This window comes from Lates calcarifer, unplaced genomic scaffold (assembly GCF_001640805.2).
Source record: "Lates calcarifer isolate ASB-BC8 unplaced genomic scaffold, TLL_Latcal_v3 _unitig_551_quiver_1161, whole genome shotgun sequence".
NCBI classification, from domain to species: Eukaryota; Metazoa; Chordata; class Actinopteri; family Centropomidae; genus Lates; species Lates calcarifer.
Window position 1 is genome coordinate 1 of NW_026117579.1, and position 20,892 is coordinate 20,892.

A 20,892-nucleotide genomic window follows, 5' to 3' on the forward strand; every position below is an offset into this window, starting at 1 on the left:
TGTCTGGGCTGTGTATATACTCATGAAGGATCAGGGTCATGTGAGTGAGTAGTGTGCCACAGAATTACAAACTGCCTGACACACTTGATAGAATGATTATTTCACTATTCCAGAGTTCACTGCAGTATTCCAAAACTCTCAGGCAAGAGGGCATTTTAGTAAAGAAAACCTTCAACTCACCTTGAAAACTGTTATTTAATCACACAGTTCACCAGTGTTTTTATGGTGTTTGCTTTACTGTATTACTTTTACATTATAACACTTGTTGTAGTGTTAGTAACAGTGTTGAACTTGAAGACCTGCTTGCTGCCTGAATCCATCAGTAAAGTGTAGTGTAGTGTGTAGTGCTGACTGATGGACCAGTGCCTCTGACCTGCCTGGTCCTGGTGTTTGTTCAGTCATTGAATGATTTAGTGATTCAGTCTGACAATCAGAAACATGCTTTATTTGTTTGTTTGCTCTTGTGTACTTTTTGATTTGATTTCCTACCTTGTGACATGTAGACTGGCTCTGTTAATCCAGTGTTTTATATTCAGTGTGGAGGTTAGAAGTCAGGTATATCCATATGCTTACAGGCTCCCTCACTCTCTCCATGTCTCTCTTTAGTTGGGGTAGGTGGAGTGACATCCTGGCTCATGGTCGCTTCAAGCGCCCCCTGAAGGAGGCTGATGTCGAGACCATCTGCAGAGCCCTGCTGGCCTACTGCCTACTGCATTACCGTGGGGACGAGAACATCAAAAGTTTCATCTGGGACCTGATCACCCCCAGTGAAGATGGCACCACCAAGACACTGACCAAACCACTCTGGTAACACACACATCTGATTTACACTCTATACTGTACTGACTGAGCTCACTGCACAATTCATGAGCATCTGAAAAATAATGGACTCACAATGAACCATTAGAGTAATATTTCACTCAAAATGATTTCATGTAGCATCAGGCTTCTCCATCGTAGAGCTGTAAGGTGGATGAGAAAGTGAGGTGATGGCTTAGAAAAGGAAAAAAACTGCAGTTTTCAGGAATTATGTAAACAAGATTTGAACCTGATCAGACATGCTTTCTTTGGGTACTTGACATATTCTGATATTCTGTGCTGTGTACACGTTTCAGGTACTGTTGGAGTGTGATAGTTGGAAAATGTCCTTACAGTGTACAGATTAGATATTCACAACATGCATAAATAACCCTGGAAATGTTTGAACAAGGTGCACAGGTTGTCATTTGTAAATTCCCCTGACTGTTGCCTTACTCCCCCCACCCCAGGTCTCTCTACCCCAGTCCCTCGGGTAGGAAGGGCAAGAAGGGGAAGTCCCCGGCCCCGCCCCCACAAACTCCACGAGCTGATTGGCTGGCCAGCTGCAATCCTGACCACTTACTGCAGGAGGAAAGCTACAAGAGACACCTGAAACATCACTGTAACAAGTAGGACTACACACACACACACACACACACACCTGAAACACCATGACAGCTATGGCTAATTGATCCCCTTTTAATTTTTAGACTCTTTAAGTATTATTCATTGAACTTATGTTTCCGCACATTTTCATGGATAAAATAATCCTAAAATAAGATTATCCTTTATTAGTCCCACAGTGGGGAAATTTAACAATACTAACCAGTGTGGATGGAGCTGGGGCTTTAAAACCAGGACACAGACACACGTGGCACGTGACTTCCTGAGTCTGGCTCTATAACCATGCACACAGCACAACTTCAACAGAGGCAGCAGTCTCCTTGTCTTCTTCGCACACACATGCACACACTCACTTGCTTTGTGGTCAGCTCTCTCTCCTGTTGTCAGGGAGATATAGATTCAATTCCAAGATTTTTTTTCTTCTTGAGGGGGAAGTTTGTTTTTGTGTCTGTGCGTGTGTCTGTCTGTGTGTGCCTGTGTGTCTGGCTGTGTGCCAGGCCAGGTGCTAGGCAGGCAGACCTGTTGGAAGCGGGGGTGAAAGACACACACAAGCACACACACAGCACTCACACACACACACACTCACATCACTCACACACACACACACACACACACACACACACACACACACACACACACACACACACACACACTTGGGGGTGATTATGTGGTGCCATCTGCTAGGCTGAAGCACAGCGTTGTGTGGCTAATCAGGCCTGGCACATTGATGGATGAGCACACACAGCCTGCCAACAAACACACACACACACAGACACACTGCAACTTGTCCAACTTGCAACTTGATGCACACGCACACGCACACACACACATACACACACACACACACGCACACACACTGCAGAATGAGTTGCAAATGACTGTCTTTAACCCCCCCAAACTAAACTTTCTGTTCCCTCCCCTCCAGCATAGCTCTGTACCTCTCAGTTTTTTAGCTGGACCACAACAGAGGGGACTGACTGACTGACTGACCTGACTGACCGCCTGGTTTTTCGTGCTGAGTGTTGGAGGTTTCCTCAGTAGCCGTTGCTCTTCACCATGATTTGTTACGAACAGTTTCTTCTACATCATCAGGGGGTGTTTACAGGCAGTGCTGCCAGTTTATCACCTTTGTCAGAAGATTTGCTAACTGTTCAGTCCCCTTAGAGACTCCTTAAAAAAGTACCTAATGACTTTTTGGACAAACCACAGCCACTTTCTGTAGAATAGACCCTGTGAGCACCAGTTTTTTGTCCTCAGTTTCACACACTGATCATATACGGTCGAGACATGTATGACGTTTGACCTGGTCTTGTTCCTCCCCACTCACCACCTCCTCCCAACCCCCCACATCTCCTTCTCTCCTCTTCTGTCTTTTGCTCCAAACACTATTGGCATTAAATCCTGGTGACAAATGTTCACAGTGAGGCAGATCTCCCAGAGAGCAGATCAAATCTGACTCTGAGTCTTCAGCCTTGACTTGAAGTGATTCATTTTGCTGGAGGAAATATAATTCTTAATGTGAACGTCTGTAATTTGTATCCAGAGAGGATGACCATCTATTGACAGCAGTGGTACAAAAGTCTGAAACAAATGAATTCTGCTTTTTGCAATCAGTATTGAAGAGAAGCAGAGGACTTAATCCATCTGTGTCATTTAAGATTGATCTGTTCAGTGTTTCAGAGGAAATTTCTGCTGCTTCACACTGTGTCCTGCAGTAAAGTCAGTTCAGTGGTCAATAGTGACATCAGGACTTTCCCTGGTAATGAAACACCTGATATCACAGGCACTCATCAAATTTCATTCAAAGGAAAATCAAACATCATGAGGGAGTTTTATATATAAGCTACTTAACTGGTGTACACAAGAGGATTTTCCAACTTATTTCTATATAATTTGGTGCTTAAAGTAGTCTAATCTTTCTATCAGTCCTCAACTCACGGTAGAAGCACTTTCTCAGACCACACAGCCATTCTCTGGTTCCAGCTTCTCAACTTAGGGTTGAGGATTAGAGGATTTTCTGTTTTTCTTTGTTTCCTGTCATTGTGAAGTAAATATCTGTTACTATAGACCAATGAGAGATTATTTGTCTGTGCTTTAACCCTGGAAATCTTTTTTTTTTTTTTTTTTTTAGTTCAATAGCCTTCCTAAGAACAGCTTCACTAACGTGTTTCTGTGTTACTGTTTGTCAGGGTGCTGCTGAGGGTGAGGATGCTCTATTATCTGAGACAGGAAGTCATAGGTGACCAGGCTGAGCGCATCCTGGAAGGAGCCGACTCCAGGTTAGTAAATACTCCATCTTTCATTCTCTGTTACCACATCTTCCCGTGCTAATGAGGGCATAGGAACTTCCTCAGTGTTTTTGTGCAGTCAGAGAGACTTTTGGTGCGCCAGCTAACTACTGCTACTGCTCACTTCCTGTTCTCATCCCTGTTCTGTTCAAAACAAACCCAAGATCACACAATCACATTTAGTCGTATGCCAGTGTGCAATGTGTTTTATTATGCCTCACTGGCATGGACGTAATACCTCACTAACATGTTGAGGAAACTTCCTCATATTTGGCAGAAACATTCACTTGGACAAAGGTCAAAGGTCAGGGTGACATCACAAAACATGTTTTTGGCCATAACTCAGGAATTCACACAAATGTCTATTAGGCTAAAATGATGAAGAGATGACATTTTAAATCCAAAAGGTCAAATGTCAGTTCACTGTGTTTCCACTTTTCTGACCATTATTCAGTGTCAGCAGTCCACCACTGACTCACTGGACAACTTCAAAAAAAAAAAAAAAAATACTCATTACCTTTTATTCAAGTCCTTCATGCTCAACTTCATTACATATATTATATACAATTATGAGGTGGTAATTCTAGTTAAGATTTTTTTTTTCATCCTGGACCTTTTTGACCGTGGATCGTCTAGACAGAGGCAATTTGTTATTTCTCGAAATCTCCTCAAATGTCTGTGAGACAAACACAAGAAAACAAACCTTCCTATCCAAACCATGTATCTTGTGCAGCCTGGTATTTTCACTTAAATGCACAATACTTGGAGTTTATGATAGTTAATGGAAGCTTTCATGTATTAGATGCATCAATTATTACTGTGGTGTATTTCTGTCTGTTCTAGTGGCCTCTTTGGCAGGTTTCCTCTTATTGTGACAGCAACAGCACACAGTTACTTTATCAGGGGGAAATAAGCCTTTTATCACAGTGTTTGACCCATTTAAAGGTTTTTTAAATACATTTTGCAAATTATGTCCTCTTATCATTTGGCACAAGGTGTGTCAGAGCTGCAGTGTTGATGTGAGGGTTAGATTTGCTGCTCTCCTTGCCTGTTTCCTTGATCTCATTCCGACAGCTCCTTCACTGCCTCCTCTATCTTTTTCTCTGTCACACTACACTTTTCCTGGCATCTCTCCATCTCTCCCTCTCTCTGCAATGTACTCTAGTCTATGATCATCTCCCATCCCCCGCTCATCACCCTTTCACCCAGATGTGGATGCATTTATAATTTGGAGCACATGCACTTCATGTTGATCTCTCTCACTCCCACCCTTCCCCTGTTTCCCTCCCCCAACTCAGTGGCTACTGTGACAGACCCCTGTGTTTGTGTGTGTGTGTGTTTGTGTGTGTGTGTTTGTGTGTGTGTGTGTGTGTGTGTGTGTGTGTGTGTGTGTGTCAGCGCGTGCCAGACGTGAGCATACGGGGTGCTATCGTGCCAACATATGCCAGGGGGATTTAGCATGCCAGTGTTGGCGAGCACGCGTTTGTGTGTGTTGCCAAGGCCGCGCATGCTGCTGTTTGCAGAGATAAGGGACTATTTCCCGGTTTCTTCTCTCCTCCTGACACCCTCAGACTTTCTGTGTCCATTGTGTATTGTACCCTTTCTCTCCATAACTAGCAGGAAGCACCATTTTCTACCATCTTATTTCCATAATGGAGGATTTTGTTTGTTTGGCACCACAACACTGAATGCATCCTGCAGGAACTGCGCATGGTGAAACTGTTCTCAGTTTTTATTTACACGCCTGAATAATCCTGTTCTTGACCAGATATCTGGTTTCAGCTGGGCTCTTGTAATAACACCTACAAGCTCATAGTGTGAGTCCATTTACTCTGACAGTATATTGTGTAGATGTCCCTTATTATTTTATTTTAGCACAAAGTCCTCATTAAAATCCCAGGAAAACAAGGTCCCTATAAGACCAGAGCGTAAAGGTTGAAGGGATGATACCAACGGTGGATAGTAAGAAGAGTCATGTTAGGGAGGTGTCATTATATTTGACGCCTCACACAAACACTAATTTGACTGAACCAAGTTAATAAAGAAATACTGTGAAAGCTTAAAGAATATTCCAGTGAAAATAGTCAGACAGTACAACAAATTATTTCAACTGTGCTTGTCTCCATTTTGAACTTTGAAATCAGCGTTAATACCATGATAAAAACAATTCTTCCATCGTGCTGATCTCTAAATGCTTGTATTCCCCAGGAAGATCAGCACTGTCTATCTGAACTGACTGTCTGATGCTGAACTCCTCAGGCATTATTTGGTTTACTCCATATGAATGTATTGGTCATCTAGTGCTACTTGTAGGGCTTCTTAAATAATTTGTCTAATGAAGTAATGTAGTAATGAAAACTTTATTCATTCTAAATCTGGCTCTACTGAACTTTTTTCCCCCAACAAGAAAAAAAAATATGTTGACAGTGATTATCTGACTCTGTGCTGGCGACAGCTGTGCACAGCGGTTTTATGTTGTCTGTCCATCACATTCTCATTAATATGAGATCTCAGCAGCACCTCAAGGAAGTTTCTTCAAATTTGGCACAAACTTTCATTTGGAGTCAAACACGAGCTGACTAGATTTTGGTGATCAGAGGTTAAAAGTCAAGGTCGTCATCATAATCTGCAAAAACACCTTTCTGACCATTATTCAACGCCTTAACTCAGGAGCAGAGAGAGACAGTGACTGTTGGAGGCATACAGCTGTGAGGTGGTGATTCCAGTTTCAGCCGGTTTAGACTGCTGTCAACAATAATTTGAAACTTGAGCTAATCTTTGCTCTTGTAACTTTTTATTTGAGCTGTTCATTAGCAGCGTTTTTAAGCATTTTGTCCAAACCATCTCTACACGTATCATACCTCCTTTTACCTGTTTTCAATTTCTCAAATCTCTGGATCATTGACAAATTGACATTTCCCTTGTAACAAAACCGTACCAGTGAGTAGCACCTCCTGATTAGATCACTATTTCCTTTTCCTGTATTTGCATGTAATTTACTTCTTTGTCAAAAAAGGGAATGTTGAATATTGAGGTTTATTCAAAACACATAAAGGATACCACAGATGTAGCTGCACAACTAGAATATGGTGTTTGTACATTAATGTTCCTTTACTATATTTAGTTGTTTTTATCTGTGGTTGGCGGCTGACAACTTCTACAATGTAATAACAGATCAGATTAATCCATTAATCAGATTTCTGTCGTTCCCTTTTCTGTTTTCCTCATTATGAATTGAAATATAAAACAGTTGCTGCACTGAAGCCAGTTGAACACACACAAACAGTTCAGTGTGATTATCAGTAATATGATATGTTTATCTCTGCCACAGTGAGCTGGATATCTGGATTCCTCAGCCGTTCCATGCTGAGGTCCCAGCTGACTGGTGGGACAGCGAGGCCGACAAGTCCCTGCTCATTGGCGTCTTCAAACACGGTAAGAAACACACACTGGCGTTAACCACCACATTACACATAAGCACAGATAACATGCCAGCATCGTAGGACACACTCATAGACGCACTCCACTGGCTTCCGACCCAGTGAGCATCGCGCAAGCAGACACACACACATCATAGTCAAACTGGGTGAGGGTGCTCACAAACACATCCCACCCACTTCTGCTGCCACCAGTTGATTGGTGTTGCCATGGTGATAGCGATACGCAGTTGGTAGGCTCAGTGTGCTATCACGAATGTGATTGATTGCTGGTTTCACCGCTGGCTCCGAGTGTGTGTGCTGCACTGTGCTGTGTGTTACAGGTGTTACTGATGTGAACAGAGAAGATGTGGTTGTTTTAACTTTGAGATTAGCTCTAACTGTCAACCTGTTACCTGGAGCGTCAGCTGGAAAATGTCCCAGTGACCCACCTTCTGGTGCTGACTGAATGTGACTCCCAGTGACAGGCCGATGAGGCTAATTGTTGTGTGTGGAAACCCTCATTCATATTAATTTGGCGTAATTGTCATAATTTTTCCATCATTGCCACCCTCTATGATTCTATTAGGACACACACACACACACTCACACACACTGGAATACAAAGGGACTCACCCATAGTTAATCATAATCCTCATTCACTAGGGAGGCCCTTTCTGAGGGGGGCTAACACACACATGCACACACAGTGAGCATTGTATGCAGACACACACACACAGGCAGACAAAACAGTGCGACACACATACACACACAGAAGAGTGATGGCCTATAAAGGCCCTGATGATTAACGTTTGGCTGTGTGTGTGTGTGTGTGTGTGTGTGTGTGTGTGTGTGTGTGTGTGTGTGTGTGTGTGTGTGTGTGTGTGTGTGAGTGAGTGAGTGAGTGAGTGAGAGAGAGAGAGGCGGTTACCAACATCTTTCCTAATTGAACTGTGATGGTGAGAGAGAAAGAAGGAGGGATGAATTAAAGGTTGAAGAAGAGGTGGTGTGTTTCTGTTATGGTGGCCCTATCTACTCCTCTTTTCCTTTACTCCCCAGCCACCTGTCCTCTTCCCTCACTTCTTCCACTCTTGTCTGCCTCTCCTTTTTTTTTCCTTTTACCCTAGTCCTCTGCCTCCCCCTCCGTCTCCCCCTCTCCCAGTGTGTCTCAGTAGGACCTGCACATTCTAATCTGTTCTGCCTGAATGCCCCTAACGGACGGACACACACACACACACACTATGCTTCTCACACCCACTAGCTCACTTTCACAGACATCATGACACACACTTTTTCCTCTTCGTCCTCTCTTGCTCCCTTCCCCTCTCTCTCTCTCTCTCTCTCTCTCTCTCTCTCTCTCTCTCTCTCTCTCTCTCTCTCTCTCTCTCTCTCTCCCCCTCTCTCTCCCTCTCCCCCTCTTTCCCTCTCCCTCCCTCCCTCCCTTCTTCTAGACACAAATGGGCACCTGCAGGCTCACTTGGATAAGCACACACATACACACACGTGCAGAACAGGGACGAGTGTACATACACAAAAACACCAACACACGCACACACCCAGGCTGTCTGTCTTGTCAGCAGCTGGCTCCTGGGGTCTGCCCTTCTGCTGCAGTTTTTGTCTATTCCTTCATTTAATATGGATGATGTGTGTGTGTGTGTGTGTGTGTTGGATTGTGTAGCATCACGTCTGTCTAGGACTGAGCTAGAGCCTTCTGTCGGGGAGTTTGTCCTGACCTGGGTGTGTTGACCAATAACCTTTTAGTCTACAGTACTCTCTGTGGCTAACTGGTGGCAGTTACCGAGTGGTTACCAGTGGAAATCCACTTTACAGTCTCTACACCTTTTGTCATGAATATCCAAGCTTCTGTATTCCTCACATGTTTTTGTCTTCCTCTTCAGGCTATGAGAAGTACAACTCGATGCGTGCCGACCCCGCCCTGTGTTTCTTGGAGAGGGTGGGTATGCCGGACGCCAAGGCTATCGCCGCTGAGCAGAGGGGCTCCGACATGATGGCAGATGGTGTCGAGGGGTAAGAGAGCAGGTTTCACTGACCAATAAGCAGATTCTTTCCTCTGCCTTTGCTTCTAGTGTTTTTGGTTTCATCTTTCTTATTCATCACAGTTTCAAACACTGTCCTCGGCCTTCCTTTTTTCCACTCATTTCAAGTGGTGCTATAGATCCTTGTAGGTCATCACTGCCTCAACCCACATGTTTGTAAATCTGATGTTCATTACACATTTATAGTTTCACAGCTTTCACCATGTCTAGTCAGAAAGTCATTACTCTAGGAAACTCAGAGTCTTCATTTCCTCTACAGTGAGGATGAGGATCCAGAGTACAAGCCACTGCGAATGCCTTTTAAAGATGACATGGACGACTTCACCAACTCTCCGCTGGATGACAAAGAGGACACTGTGGAGGGCGAGAATGAAGGTAAACTTGGAATTTACCTGGAGAGAGTGATAGGGGAGGCTGAAAGGTGCTAATGAACCCCCAAAAGCTGGCCAACTTGTTTTGCTAATTAAAATACTACTAGAGATTTTGCCTCTAAAATACTCAGAATATATAACAAGTAATGAAATGACAGCAGTTCTTTAACCTCATCCTTGGTCCTCTGGTCTCTGTCTCACTCACAGCAGCTAAATCAGGTGAGAACGGTCAGAGTGCAGCTACTGTGGGTGGAGCTTCAGGCTCCACTGAGCGACTTTACTGGCCAGCAGCATCCGCTCTGACAGCTCGCCTACGTCGCCTCATCACGGCCTATCAGCGCTCCAACCGCAGAGAACAACTCCGCCAGGAGGCCCTCAACCGGCCTGACGGTCGCCGTCGACGACGCAGGGAGTTCCTGCCTTCCATGTCTGTGGTTACTGAAACAGGAGGAGGAGCGACTTACATCCAAGATGGAACAGCAGTGTTCATGACAGAAGGAAGCCCATATCTGGCAAAACGAAATGCTTACTTTGCCAAAGGTGGACAGTTAATGCCAGAGGCTTCACCAGTGATGACCACCAGCTCCCTGATGGCTGATGGAGCCATGTACTACAAGGAGAGGAGACAAAGGTGCAGTTACATTTAATGTCACAAAATTTAAAAGGCTTACACACTTGTATATGGACATATAAGAATATTTATTGAAAAAAAATCACCCAACAGTAATTAATATTAGTGATAAATGAAATAATAATAATTATAAATATCATAAATAATAATATTAAAATAAGTAGTATTTGAATACAACAGCCTTCAAAATACAGAAGAATAAAATCTGATCATGTTACTTTTGGTAGTTGAAGCTCACGCCTGTTATTTTTCTCTCTGTCAGATGGACCCGTCGTGAAGAGGCTGATTTCTACCGTGTTGTGTCCACCTTCGGCGTCGTCTTTGACACCCAGTGTCAGAAGTTTGATTGGACACAGTTCAGAGCCTTTGCCCGACTGGACAAGAAAACCGACGAGAGCCTGGAGAAATATTACTACTCGTTTATTGCCATGTGTAAACGGGTCTGCAGAATGCAGGTCAAGACTGAAACAGGTAAGAGGAAACATCCATTGCTTGAGGTGAAAAAGTGGCCAGCATGGCACAGAGTTGAATTTCTTATTAAAGACTGTCTCTGTCTTTGACCTCATCAGAACTCCCAGACCCAACCCTGATCATTGACCCGATCACAGAGGAGCGTGCCTCTCGCACCCTGTACCGCATCGAGCTGCTCCGCCGCATCCGAGAGCAGGTCCTCCCTCATCCCTTGCTCTCAGAGCGCCTCAAGCTCTGTCAGCCCTCTCCAGACCTCCCGGAGTGGTGGGAGTGTGGCCGCCATGACCGAGACCTCCTTCTGGGGGCCTCTAAGCACGGCGTGAGCCGAACAGATTATCACATCTTAAATGACCCTACCTTGGACTTTCTTGAGGCCCAGCAGCGCTCTACCAGCCAGCGAGGAGCCGGCATTGGCACAGGATCCCAGGGAGAGGTCACCAAAGCTGGAGTAGGAGCAGCAGAAATCACCCCTGCACCTCTCCTCACCCCCGCCGAGCTGGCGAGCGCCGCAGCTGCTGCCAAAACTGCTGTTAATGCCGCTAAAGACGAGAAGACGGAAGAAGGGAAAATGGAGGTGGAGGTGAAAAAGGAAACGGAGGGAGGAGATGCCAATAACATTCCATGTACCAAGACTGAAACTCCTGATGAAGAGAAGAAAAATGAGGGAGAGGTTGGAAAAGGGGAAGATGAGACTGCTGCTTCACCAAGAAAGGAGGTCAAGAAAGAGGAAGAGGAGGCTCAGCCAAAAGTAGAAAAAGAGGAGGGGGAGGAGCTGAAACAGGAGCAGAGTGGAGATGAAGAGAAGACTTCCAAGCCTGCAGATGAAGAAGAGAAGGAGTTGACAGAGGAGAAGAGTCTTGTTGACTCCCCAAGGGACCAGAAGGAGATGACCACTGAGCTCTCAGAGCATCCTGACTCCTCTCCTAAAGCACAACCAGGCCACAAGACTGTGGGGGAGGAAGACGGAGAGGAGAGGGAGCGGGAGAGCCCCGAGTCTCCTAAATCTCCAAAGTCAGCTGACACAGAGAAGAGCCCAGAGGAGGAAGAGGAGGAGAGGATGGATGAAGACGACAAATCAGAGAAATCCTCTCAGGCTGAAGGTACTTTATCACACTGACATTAAGGTTTTCAGTGTCACTGATCTCAGTGGGAATAAAGATTAAACTTTAGTTTTGGATTTAATTACCATGGAGATGTTTCTAAACAACATATGTTCCAAATGTCTCACTGTAATTGTGCTGTTTGCCCTGTTGTTGACCAGGTTATTTGTCCTGGTTGTCAGACACTGCACTTGGTCACAGGCCTATTTCTGGTGTTTCCCCTCATGACTTGGTAGTGTTTTAATGAGTCTTAAGTTCCAGGGGAGAGAATAAAATGAGTTTGGATCCCTTGATAACGGTTTGGGAAACCTTTTTAATTAAGAAAATGCAAAATGGCTTTCCTTCTCTCTGCACAGCGAGCGCTGCATCAGAGCAGAAGAACTTTGACGAGGAGAGTATCGCGTCTCTGAGCATGTCGGCCCGCGACGAAACCAGAGATGGGTTCTGCCCCGACGACCTGCCAGAAACATCTGCACTGCATGCCTTACAGGACCGCGCCTACGCCTTCTCATTCTGGCCTAAGGTGAGTCTTACATGATAAGGCCAATCAGGTAATACAGGTAATGACCACTACATCTTAAAAACAGGGAAAATTAGGAATAAAGGAATATCCAAGCTGAACAGATTCTACACCTGTTGTAAATAAGGGCCTGTGTCTGCTGTAGATATCCAAAGCACTTTCTATGATAGCTCACCTCCCACCTCTCTCCACCCTCTCCACCCCTCAGGATCGAGTGATGATTAACAGGATGGATAACATATGCGAGGCTGTCCTGAAGGGCAAGTGGCCTGTCAACAGACGCCACATCTTCGACTTCCCCAGCAACTTGTTGCCGGGGCACGGCTCGGCAGTAACCACGGCAGCCACAGCAACTGACAGCCCCCTGCAGAGGCGGAGCCTGGCCGAGCTGACGATGGCGGGCATCCATACGCCTTACAGTGGGAGTGAAGAAAAAACACTATCACCACAGGTTCATGTGAGTGTCTGTGTGCACATATACACCAGAAATAACATGACCAGCAGCATGTTAGTCAGAGCCTCAGATATTTGACAGTTGATGCCAGGTTTCTGAGTCATACCAGTTTAACCCAGCAGCATCCTGTGTTTCTAATGAAAGACTGTCATGAATGAATGTCAGTAGTGCTACTTGTTGTTGCTAGCTGAAGTGTCAGGAACAATACTATGACATGCTGCTCAGTAAGTTGATGAAAGGCAGACACAGGTGTAACTGTGGAGCTGATGTTGCAGGAGGGAGCTCTGAGCCTGACGGTGCCTCGACGGAGGAGGAGGAGGAGAAAGATCGAGATAGAGGCAGAGAGGGCGGCCAAGAGACGTAACCTGATGGAGATGGTGGCTCAGCTGAGAGAGAGCCACGCTGCCGCTGAGTCCCAGAGCCAGGCCATAGACCTCACCAAGGTACTTCATCAGTCTGACTCATCATTAGAAGCTATGTTACCATGCCTCCAAAAATAAATACTGATTTTAACATTCAAACAAATTCTAGTTTTTTTTTAACTAAAGGTGATCTATTTTGCTGCTCAGGGTATGCACCATCACCACAAGGCCTCACCCTCATTGGCTGGATTCCCCAGTGCCCTGGTGACAAGCTCCTCTCTCAAAGCCCAGATGGAGTTGCTGCAGCAAGCCCCACCCTCTGGACACAGAGCCAATGGCTCACTGGACGCTGACCTGCCCATCATGAGGAGGAGGCGAGGCCGCAGGAAAAATGTAGAGGGCCTGGAGCTGCTGTTCATGAGCAACAAGAGAGCAGGAGGGGTACGGACTGGATCAGAAGTCAAGTTGTTGGTGTCGTACAGACCCATGTGTTCACTGTGTGCAAGAATCCACATTAAATGTATGTTTTCCTCTGTGTGGATGTTCAGGATGATACAGAGGGGGCAAAGGTTTCAGCTGTGGAGGGGGTTCAGGATGCTGCCCGGGCTGCCCACAGATCCCTCACCATCCCAGAGCAGAGCCCCAGTGCCAGATCTCTTGCCTCTGGCAGTCTGGAGGAGGAAGAGGCAGCAGTGTCAAACAAAGAGCTGGGAGAATGGCTGAGGCAGCACCCAACATACACCATGGACATGGCTGGATTCACACCAGTACAGCCCTCCTTTCCTCCTTTACTTTGTCTCTCCTCTCCACTTTCAGTCCTGTTGTTTAAGTGTTAACTGTTGTCCTTGCTTTCCTTCTGTTTACTATCCACTATATTAAACTGACTCTCACTATATTCATACCTGCCTCTCTGTTTTTGTATCTTCCTGCTACAGAAGAGCGAGGAGTTACTGCTGTCTCAGTTCTCCAAGCCCAAGCAGAAGCGCCATCGCTGTCGAAATCCCAACAAGATCGACATCAACACCCTGACTGGAGATGAGAGAGTACCTGTGGTCAACAGACGCAATGGGCGCAAGGTAAGCTGACAAACAGTGGCTTTAAAGTGTTCAGATTCCCTCACATTTCCAACAGTCTACATTCAGTAGACTCTAACCCTCATTAAAAACTTAAAACTGACACTACAGTGTTCAGTCTTTGCTGTAGCTTCAGACTGTGTTCAGGTTCATCCTGTTCTCTCTAATTCTCACTGAGATGTGTTTAGAACTTGACTGGAGTCCACCTGTGGCAAACTGAACTGACAGGACAGAGTTTAGAAAGGCTCACACCTGTATCACTGTTCAGAACTGAGGGAAGGGCGAATGCAGCCAAACACAGAGAGATCCTTGAAGAAAACCTGCTCCACAGAGACCTGAAACTGATTTGACAGTTCACCTTTCAGTACGACAATGACCTGAAGCAAACCAAGACAACACCAGAGTGTCTTCAGGTCTCTGACTGTCCCACAGAGCAGACTGAAACCCCACAGAACATCTGTGGAGAGACCTGAAGATGGCAGTTCACAGACACTTCCATCCAATCTGACGGAGCTGGAGAGGATCTGTCAGGAAGAATGGGATAAACTGCCCAAATCCAGGTGTTCAAAGACTGTAGAGACTGAACCAACAAGACTGAAGCTCTAACTGCTGCCACAGAGACTGAAAACAAACAACTGAATTAAGACTCTGAAGACTTTAGTAAATGAGAGATTTCAGTTTTTGATTTCATTACTTTTGCAACAAATCCTTGAAACATGTTTTCAGTTGGTCATGATTGGTTACTGAGGGTAGACTGGTGGGTGGAAATGATTCTACTGTTGAGGTGATGTGTACTGGTCTGAGGACCTGTGGCTTGTTGTGGTTACTGCCATGTGTTTCTTCATGTGTCAGTACGTTTTATTTCTTTATTTCATTTCATCCTTCTGTTCTTTAGATGGGCGGGGCCATGGCTCCACCAATGAAAGAGCTTCCCAGATGGCTGTTGGAGAACCCAGAATTTTCCATCGCCCCTGACTGGACAGACATCGTCAAACAGTCGGTTAGTAAGCAGCACCAAACCTATCAGCAAAACGACAGAAAACTGTTGTATCATTGTTTCCTTACAGCCCCTCTGGTGTTCCTTTGTGACCTTTAACCTATTCAATTCAATTCAATTCAATTCAATTTTATTTATATAGCGCCGTATCACAACAACAGTCATCTCAAGGCACTTTTCATATAGAGCAGGTCTAGACCATACTCTTTAAAATAGGTATTTACAGAGAGAGACCCAACAAATCCCACCAAGAGCAAGCACTAGGCGACAGTGGCAAGGAAAAACTTCCTTTTAAGAGGCAGAAACCTCGAGCAGAACCGGACTCAGGGTGGGCGGCCATCTGCCTCGACCGGTTGGGTTAAGAAGGAGAGGGGGGGGGGGGGGGGGGGGTAGAGAATAGCGAAAGAAGAACATAGCATAACACAGGTTCCATATCAGATGTAAGATGAGGCCAGTAATACAGCAGTAGTAGTGATAGTAGTGATAATTAAAGTATTAACTGCTAACACAGCAATACAACTAATAGCAGTAGCAGTATAAGTAATTTCTAATTCTAGCAGCAGGTGTTGAGTGGAGTTGTAGGAGCAGCAGGAGACTTGTCATCACAGATCAGACTCTACAGCTCCAGAGGAAGAAATACCTGCAGAAAGAGACAGAAGAGGAGAGAGAGACGGAAGAGCACAATACTACAGGAAAGGGGACATATTGAGTTAGTAACATGTAACATGGGATATGAATCCATATTGAGTAGAGAGAGAGAGAGAGAGAGAGAGAGAGAGAGAGAGAGAGAGAGAGAGAGAGAGAGAGAGAGAGAGAGAGAGAGAGAGAGAGAGAGAGAGAGAGAGAGAGAGAGAGAGAGAGAGAGAGAGAGAGAGAGAGAGAGAGAGAGAGAGAGAGAGAGAGAGAGAGAAAGAGAGGAGCTCAGTGCATCATGGGAGATCTCCCGGCAGTCTAGGCCTATAGCAGCATAACTAAGGGATGGTTCAAGCCTGAGCCAACCCTAACTATAAGCTTTATCAAAGAGGAAAGTTTTAAGCCTACTCTTAAAGGTACAGAGGGTGTCTGCCTCCCGGACCGAAACTGGGAGAAGGTTCCACAGTAGAGGAGCCTGATAACTGAAGGCTCTGCCTCCCATTCTACTCTTGGAAACTCTGGGAACCACCAGTAAACCAGCATTTTGGGAGCGCAGAGTCCTGGTGGGATTGTAGGGGACTATGAGATCTTTAAGGTAAGATGGAGCCTGACCATTAAGGGCTTTGTAAGTGAGGAGGAGGATTTTGAATTCTATTCTGGATTTGACTGGGAGCCAATGTAGAGAGGCTAACACAGGAGAAATGTGATCTCTTTTCCTAGTTCCTGTCAGTAGTCGTGCTGCAGCATTTTGAATCAGCTGCAGAGTCTTTAGAGACTTGTTGGGGCAGCCTGATAATAATGAATTACAGTAGTCCAGCCTAGAAGTAACAAATGCATGGACTAGTTTTTCTGCATCTTTTTGGGACAGAAAATGTCTAATTTTGGAGATGTTACGCAGATGAAAAAAGGCAGTCCTAGAAGTTTGTTTTATGTGTGAGGTAAAGGACAATAACCTATAATCCTCCTCCATGCAGGGTTTCCTCCCAGAGGCCATGTTCGATCGCCTTCTAACCGGCCCTGTGGTCAGGGAGGAGGGTGTTCGTCGTCGGGGGCGAAGACCCAAATCTGAGATTGCCAAGGCAGCAGCAGCCGCTCAGGCAGCAGCTGCAGCTCAAGCTGCCCAGGCTTCACTGGCCACTGCTGCATCATCTGCAGGTATACACTTACCCTAACTCAACCAGGTCATCACACACACACACACAACCACACACACACACACACACACACACACACACACACACACAACCACGATGAGGAAACACTCCCGTACTGTGCAACACACTGCTGTACACTGTGCAGCTTACGTTCCCTGCTTTATTTGAGCAGAGATGAGACTGATTTAACTTCATAGCAGTTAGTGTCTGTGTTCATGCTCAGAGGGTCACAGAGCTCCATTTTAACTCTGTGTGTGTGTGTGTGTGTGTCTTTCTGCCTGTCCAGGAGGCATCAACCCTCTGCTGTTGAACAGTCTGTTTGGAGGGATGGACCTGTCTTCCCTCCAGAGCCTCCAGTCTCTCCAGCTGGCTGCTGGTCTGATGGCCTTCCCTCCCCCCACCGACCCCAAGCAGGCCGCCGCCAGCGCCGCCGCCGCCTCCATGCTGCCCCTCATGCTGCCCGGCATGGGAGGCCTGCCCAACATGGCCGCCGCCCTCCCCAACATGTTCAGCCTAGGCGGGCTGTTTGGCGGTAACCTGGCGGCGGCAACAGCCGCTGCATCCAACTCCGCTGCCGCCGCCGCCGCCGCCGCATCAGGGAACACAAACGGAACAACAGAGGGAGAGGGGGGAGAGAGTGACGACACGGTGATGACAAAGAGGAAGAGAGGGGGAGGGGAGAAAGAGGGAGAAGATGGTGAGGAGGAGGAGGAGGCTGAGGGAAATGAAGAGGGAGTGAAGAAGGCAAAGAGGAAGATGGAGAAAGAGAGCGAGGGAGGGGTTGAGAAAACAGAGAAGTCAGTTAATGATGTCACTGCAGCTCCTCAAATCCCAGCTGCCGATTCGTCGGCTGAGGCTTCCATCAACGGTGATGCCGCCGCACTGCTGGCTGCAGCCGGCATGTCTGCCAACTCTCTGGCGTTCAACCCCTTCCTCCTCTCCACCATGGCCCCCGGCCTCCTCTACCCCTCCATGTTCCTACCTCCAGGCCTCGGAGGGCTCAGCCTCCCCGGCTTCCCCACCGCCTCCACCCTGGCCGAGCTGCAGAGCGCCATGGCCGGAGCGCTGGGGGGCAGCGCCGTGTCCACGAACCCCCCGAGAGACGAGGAGGAGGAGAAGAAGAGGCTGAAAGCTGAGGAGGAGGAGGAGGAGGAAGAGGAGGAGGAGGAGGGGGAGGGAGGAGGAGAGAGTGACTTGGCTGAGGAGAAGGAGGGGGGGGAGGGGGAGGAGACGAGAGGCGAGGCTGGCGACTCAGTTGTAGCAGATGGAGGGATGGGAGGAGAGGAAGAGGAGGCAGCAGCATCTCCACAGAAGGACAAGAGTGACTGAAATAAACCACAAAACTGACTGACTGACTGGGACATTTCCCCTCCTCTGACCTCTGACCTCTGCCTCCCCTCGTCACGTTTACACGCCTCCACCACAAATATCCAAACTATTATGATTTTTTTGTTTTGTTTTTTTTTTTCTTTACATTGTTGTTGATGATTTCTCTCTTTTTGTTGTGTATTTTTGGCCAGGTATATTTGCTATGTGTCAGAGAGGAGGAGGTGTGTGTGTTAGCTTCAGTCTCTCTGAGTGATAGTGTAGTCAGGGAAAGTCTTGGAGCCGCTCGCTCAGAGCACAGCTCCTCTTCAAACACTGTTTCTCTCTGTCTGCTCTCTATCCACTTTTCTCTTCCACAATCCCTCAAACAGGACTTCACATGGTTCCAATAGTACTATTGTTGTTGTTATTATTATTATTATTGTTATTATTATTATTATTGCTGCTTTCAGCTCTCAGATCTGTCATTTTATTATTTTTTGCTTCCTTCGTCTTGACTGTTTTGTTGTTGTTGGCAGCGTCTCAACAGAAAGAGAAGAAACACCTGCTGCTGTCACTTTTCTAACATCGGTTCTCATACAAACAGCATTACAGCTGACTCGGCTGTCTGTCTGACAAAGCTGCTGCAAAACCAATCGTGGATATTGGAGTTGAGCTGCTCCGTTTCTGAGCAGGTTTTTAGTTCTCACATATCAGACCAGGTAGACTCTGAGGAGGAAAAGGAAACTAGACTGGCCTAACTCAGTCTCACACACTGACTCCCACACCACAACACACACACACATCCCAACACATACGTCACATACTTGATGATGAGTTGCACACACACACACACACACATTCAGATTTCCACCACTACACACATACACACACTAACCCCCCAAACCCTCTCTGTCATGTGACTGTTTCTGGAAGGACTTCCTACCAGCTGTGTTCCTTTGAGTGTATGTGTATGTGTGTGTGTGTGTGTGTGTGTGTGTGTGTGTGCGTGTGTGTGCGTGTGTGTGCGTGCGTGTGCGTGCGTGCACGTGCTTGTGCGTGTGTGCGCGCACTGAACCAATACTGTTAAACCCAGTCCCACACTGTTTGAATACCAACTTGAGTCTTTCCACTGCCACATCTGAATCCCGTCTCTCTGTCGAGGTGGCTGGTTTTGGCTCAGGAGTGGCAGGCGGCCTGGGTCTGCCTCCAGTCAGGCCCTCTGATTGGTCCGTTTCAGCCACCGAAAACCAGCTGTCCTCGTTTGGAGGTTTCTGTGAATGGATTTGGAGCGGTGGTCCACACAGGGATGTGAGGTTTCAGGTTTATTCTTTACAGGGGGGCACATGATTGATTTTCCTGCTCGATGCCACGTTCAGATGCTTTTTAAATCTTTGTTTTTCCTTCACATCCCAGTAGTTCAGACCAAGCGCTGCTCCCTAGTGACTTCTCTTTAAAGACTGTTGCTCTAGTCACACACACTGACACCAGGCCTGGCCAAAACAGGACTGAGACACATTTTCAACAGAGTTGGAAATTCACTAGTTTCTATATGAAGTTCAGCTCTGGTTGCTCAGTTTGAAATACTTGAAAAGATGAAGAGGTGCTTGATTTGTTTCCATTCCTGAGGCCAGTTCAAGTGTCTGAGATAAATCAAGCGCTGCAAGTGGTTCCGATATCTCAAAGTACATTCAAACACACACTGTGGCCAGGTCTTAACATTTGCTAATACAGCCAGCCCAGCAGATGAAGAGAGAGAGAACTGGGACTGAGTCGGGGGGAGGCCCCCCCACCCCCACCCCCACCCTCCAAGTAACAGGGCCCTGTTTTCCTCTCTAATGCTGAGACAGCAATAACCAAGGCAGCTTTTGAATGTTCCAACATTACTCTCCCAACACACACACACACACATACACACACACACACACACACACACACACTCTATATTAATAACCACAAGTGTCGTATGAATAGAAAAACAAAACTAAAACTGTAAATGATGACAAATAAGTACTGCAATCAATTTTGTCTCACTCTGTTCCTGTTGATGCACTGGTGTTAAAGAGTTTAAATAATCAGGTACCTTTATTACTTAGCTACTTTTCTTGAAAAATGGACTTTTTGTTACTTTTAGCCAGCAAGCTGAAGAGCATTACCTCAAAATTCTTATCTAGCCTTGAAGTTTACAGACATACCATGTAAATGTTTTTTTCCTCTTTTTTTGGTGTGTGTCTTTTTTTTGTTTTTTTTTTTTCGGAGACATCATGTATGATGAATTGTAGCTATGATGCTTTTAATAAAAGTGAATCATGATATTCGCCTAGGAAACCAAACCTCAGCCTGCATCTCATTATTTGATTGACTCTGACTCTGCTCAGAGGAGAAACAGCTTCTGATGACTCAACTAAAAACACACAGCAGACACACTGCTGCTTTAAAACTGGTCCTGGACTGGTGCGTAGCTTGGTGGTCTGATGTGTTCCAGACTGGGACATCCAGGGAGTTTGGTCAGTTCTTCATGAAGATTTCTAATTATTGTTGAAGAAGTGGTTCAACTCTGGAGGGAGGTGTGTGTCTAATGAGTGTTTCTCACTGAGGCCTGACAGACATTTGCAGGGACAGTTTTTTTTTTTTTTTT

General features: G+C 46.2%; 1 protein-coding gene across 1 annotated transcript; it reads left to right on the top strand.

Annotated features, from left to right (window-relative positions):
- Positions 1–606: 606 nt before the first annotated feature.
- On the top strand, positions 607–20,587 carry LOC108874705 (chromodomain-helicase-DNA-binding protein 7; the record flags this gene model as incomplete). Its single annotated transcript, XM_051068993.1, has 18 exons — positions 607–807; positions 1,269–1,427; positions 3,612–3,701; positions 7,042–7,145; positions 9,025–9,154; positions 9,443–9,558; positions 9,762–10,185; positions 10,448–10,656; positions 10,755–11,756; positions 12,113–12,279; positions 12,485–12,733; positions 13,006–13,173; positions 13,300–13,533; positions 13,641–13,859; positions 14,028–14,168; positions 15,061–15,165; positions 16,770–16,950; positions 17,236–20,587. Coding segments are annotated over 18 exons (4,942 nt in total), but the record flags the coding sequence as incomplete, so codon positions are not given.
- Positions 20,588–20,892: the final 305 nt, after the last annotated feature.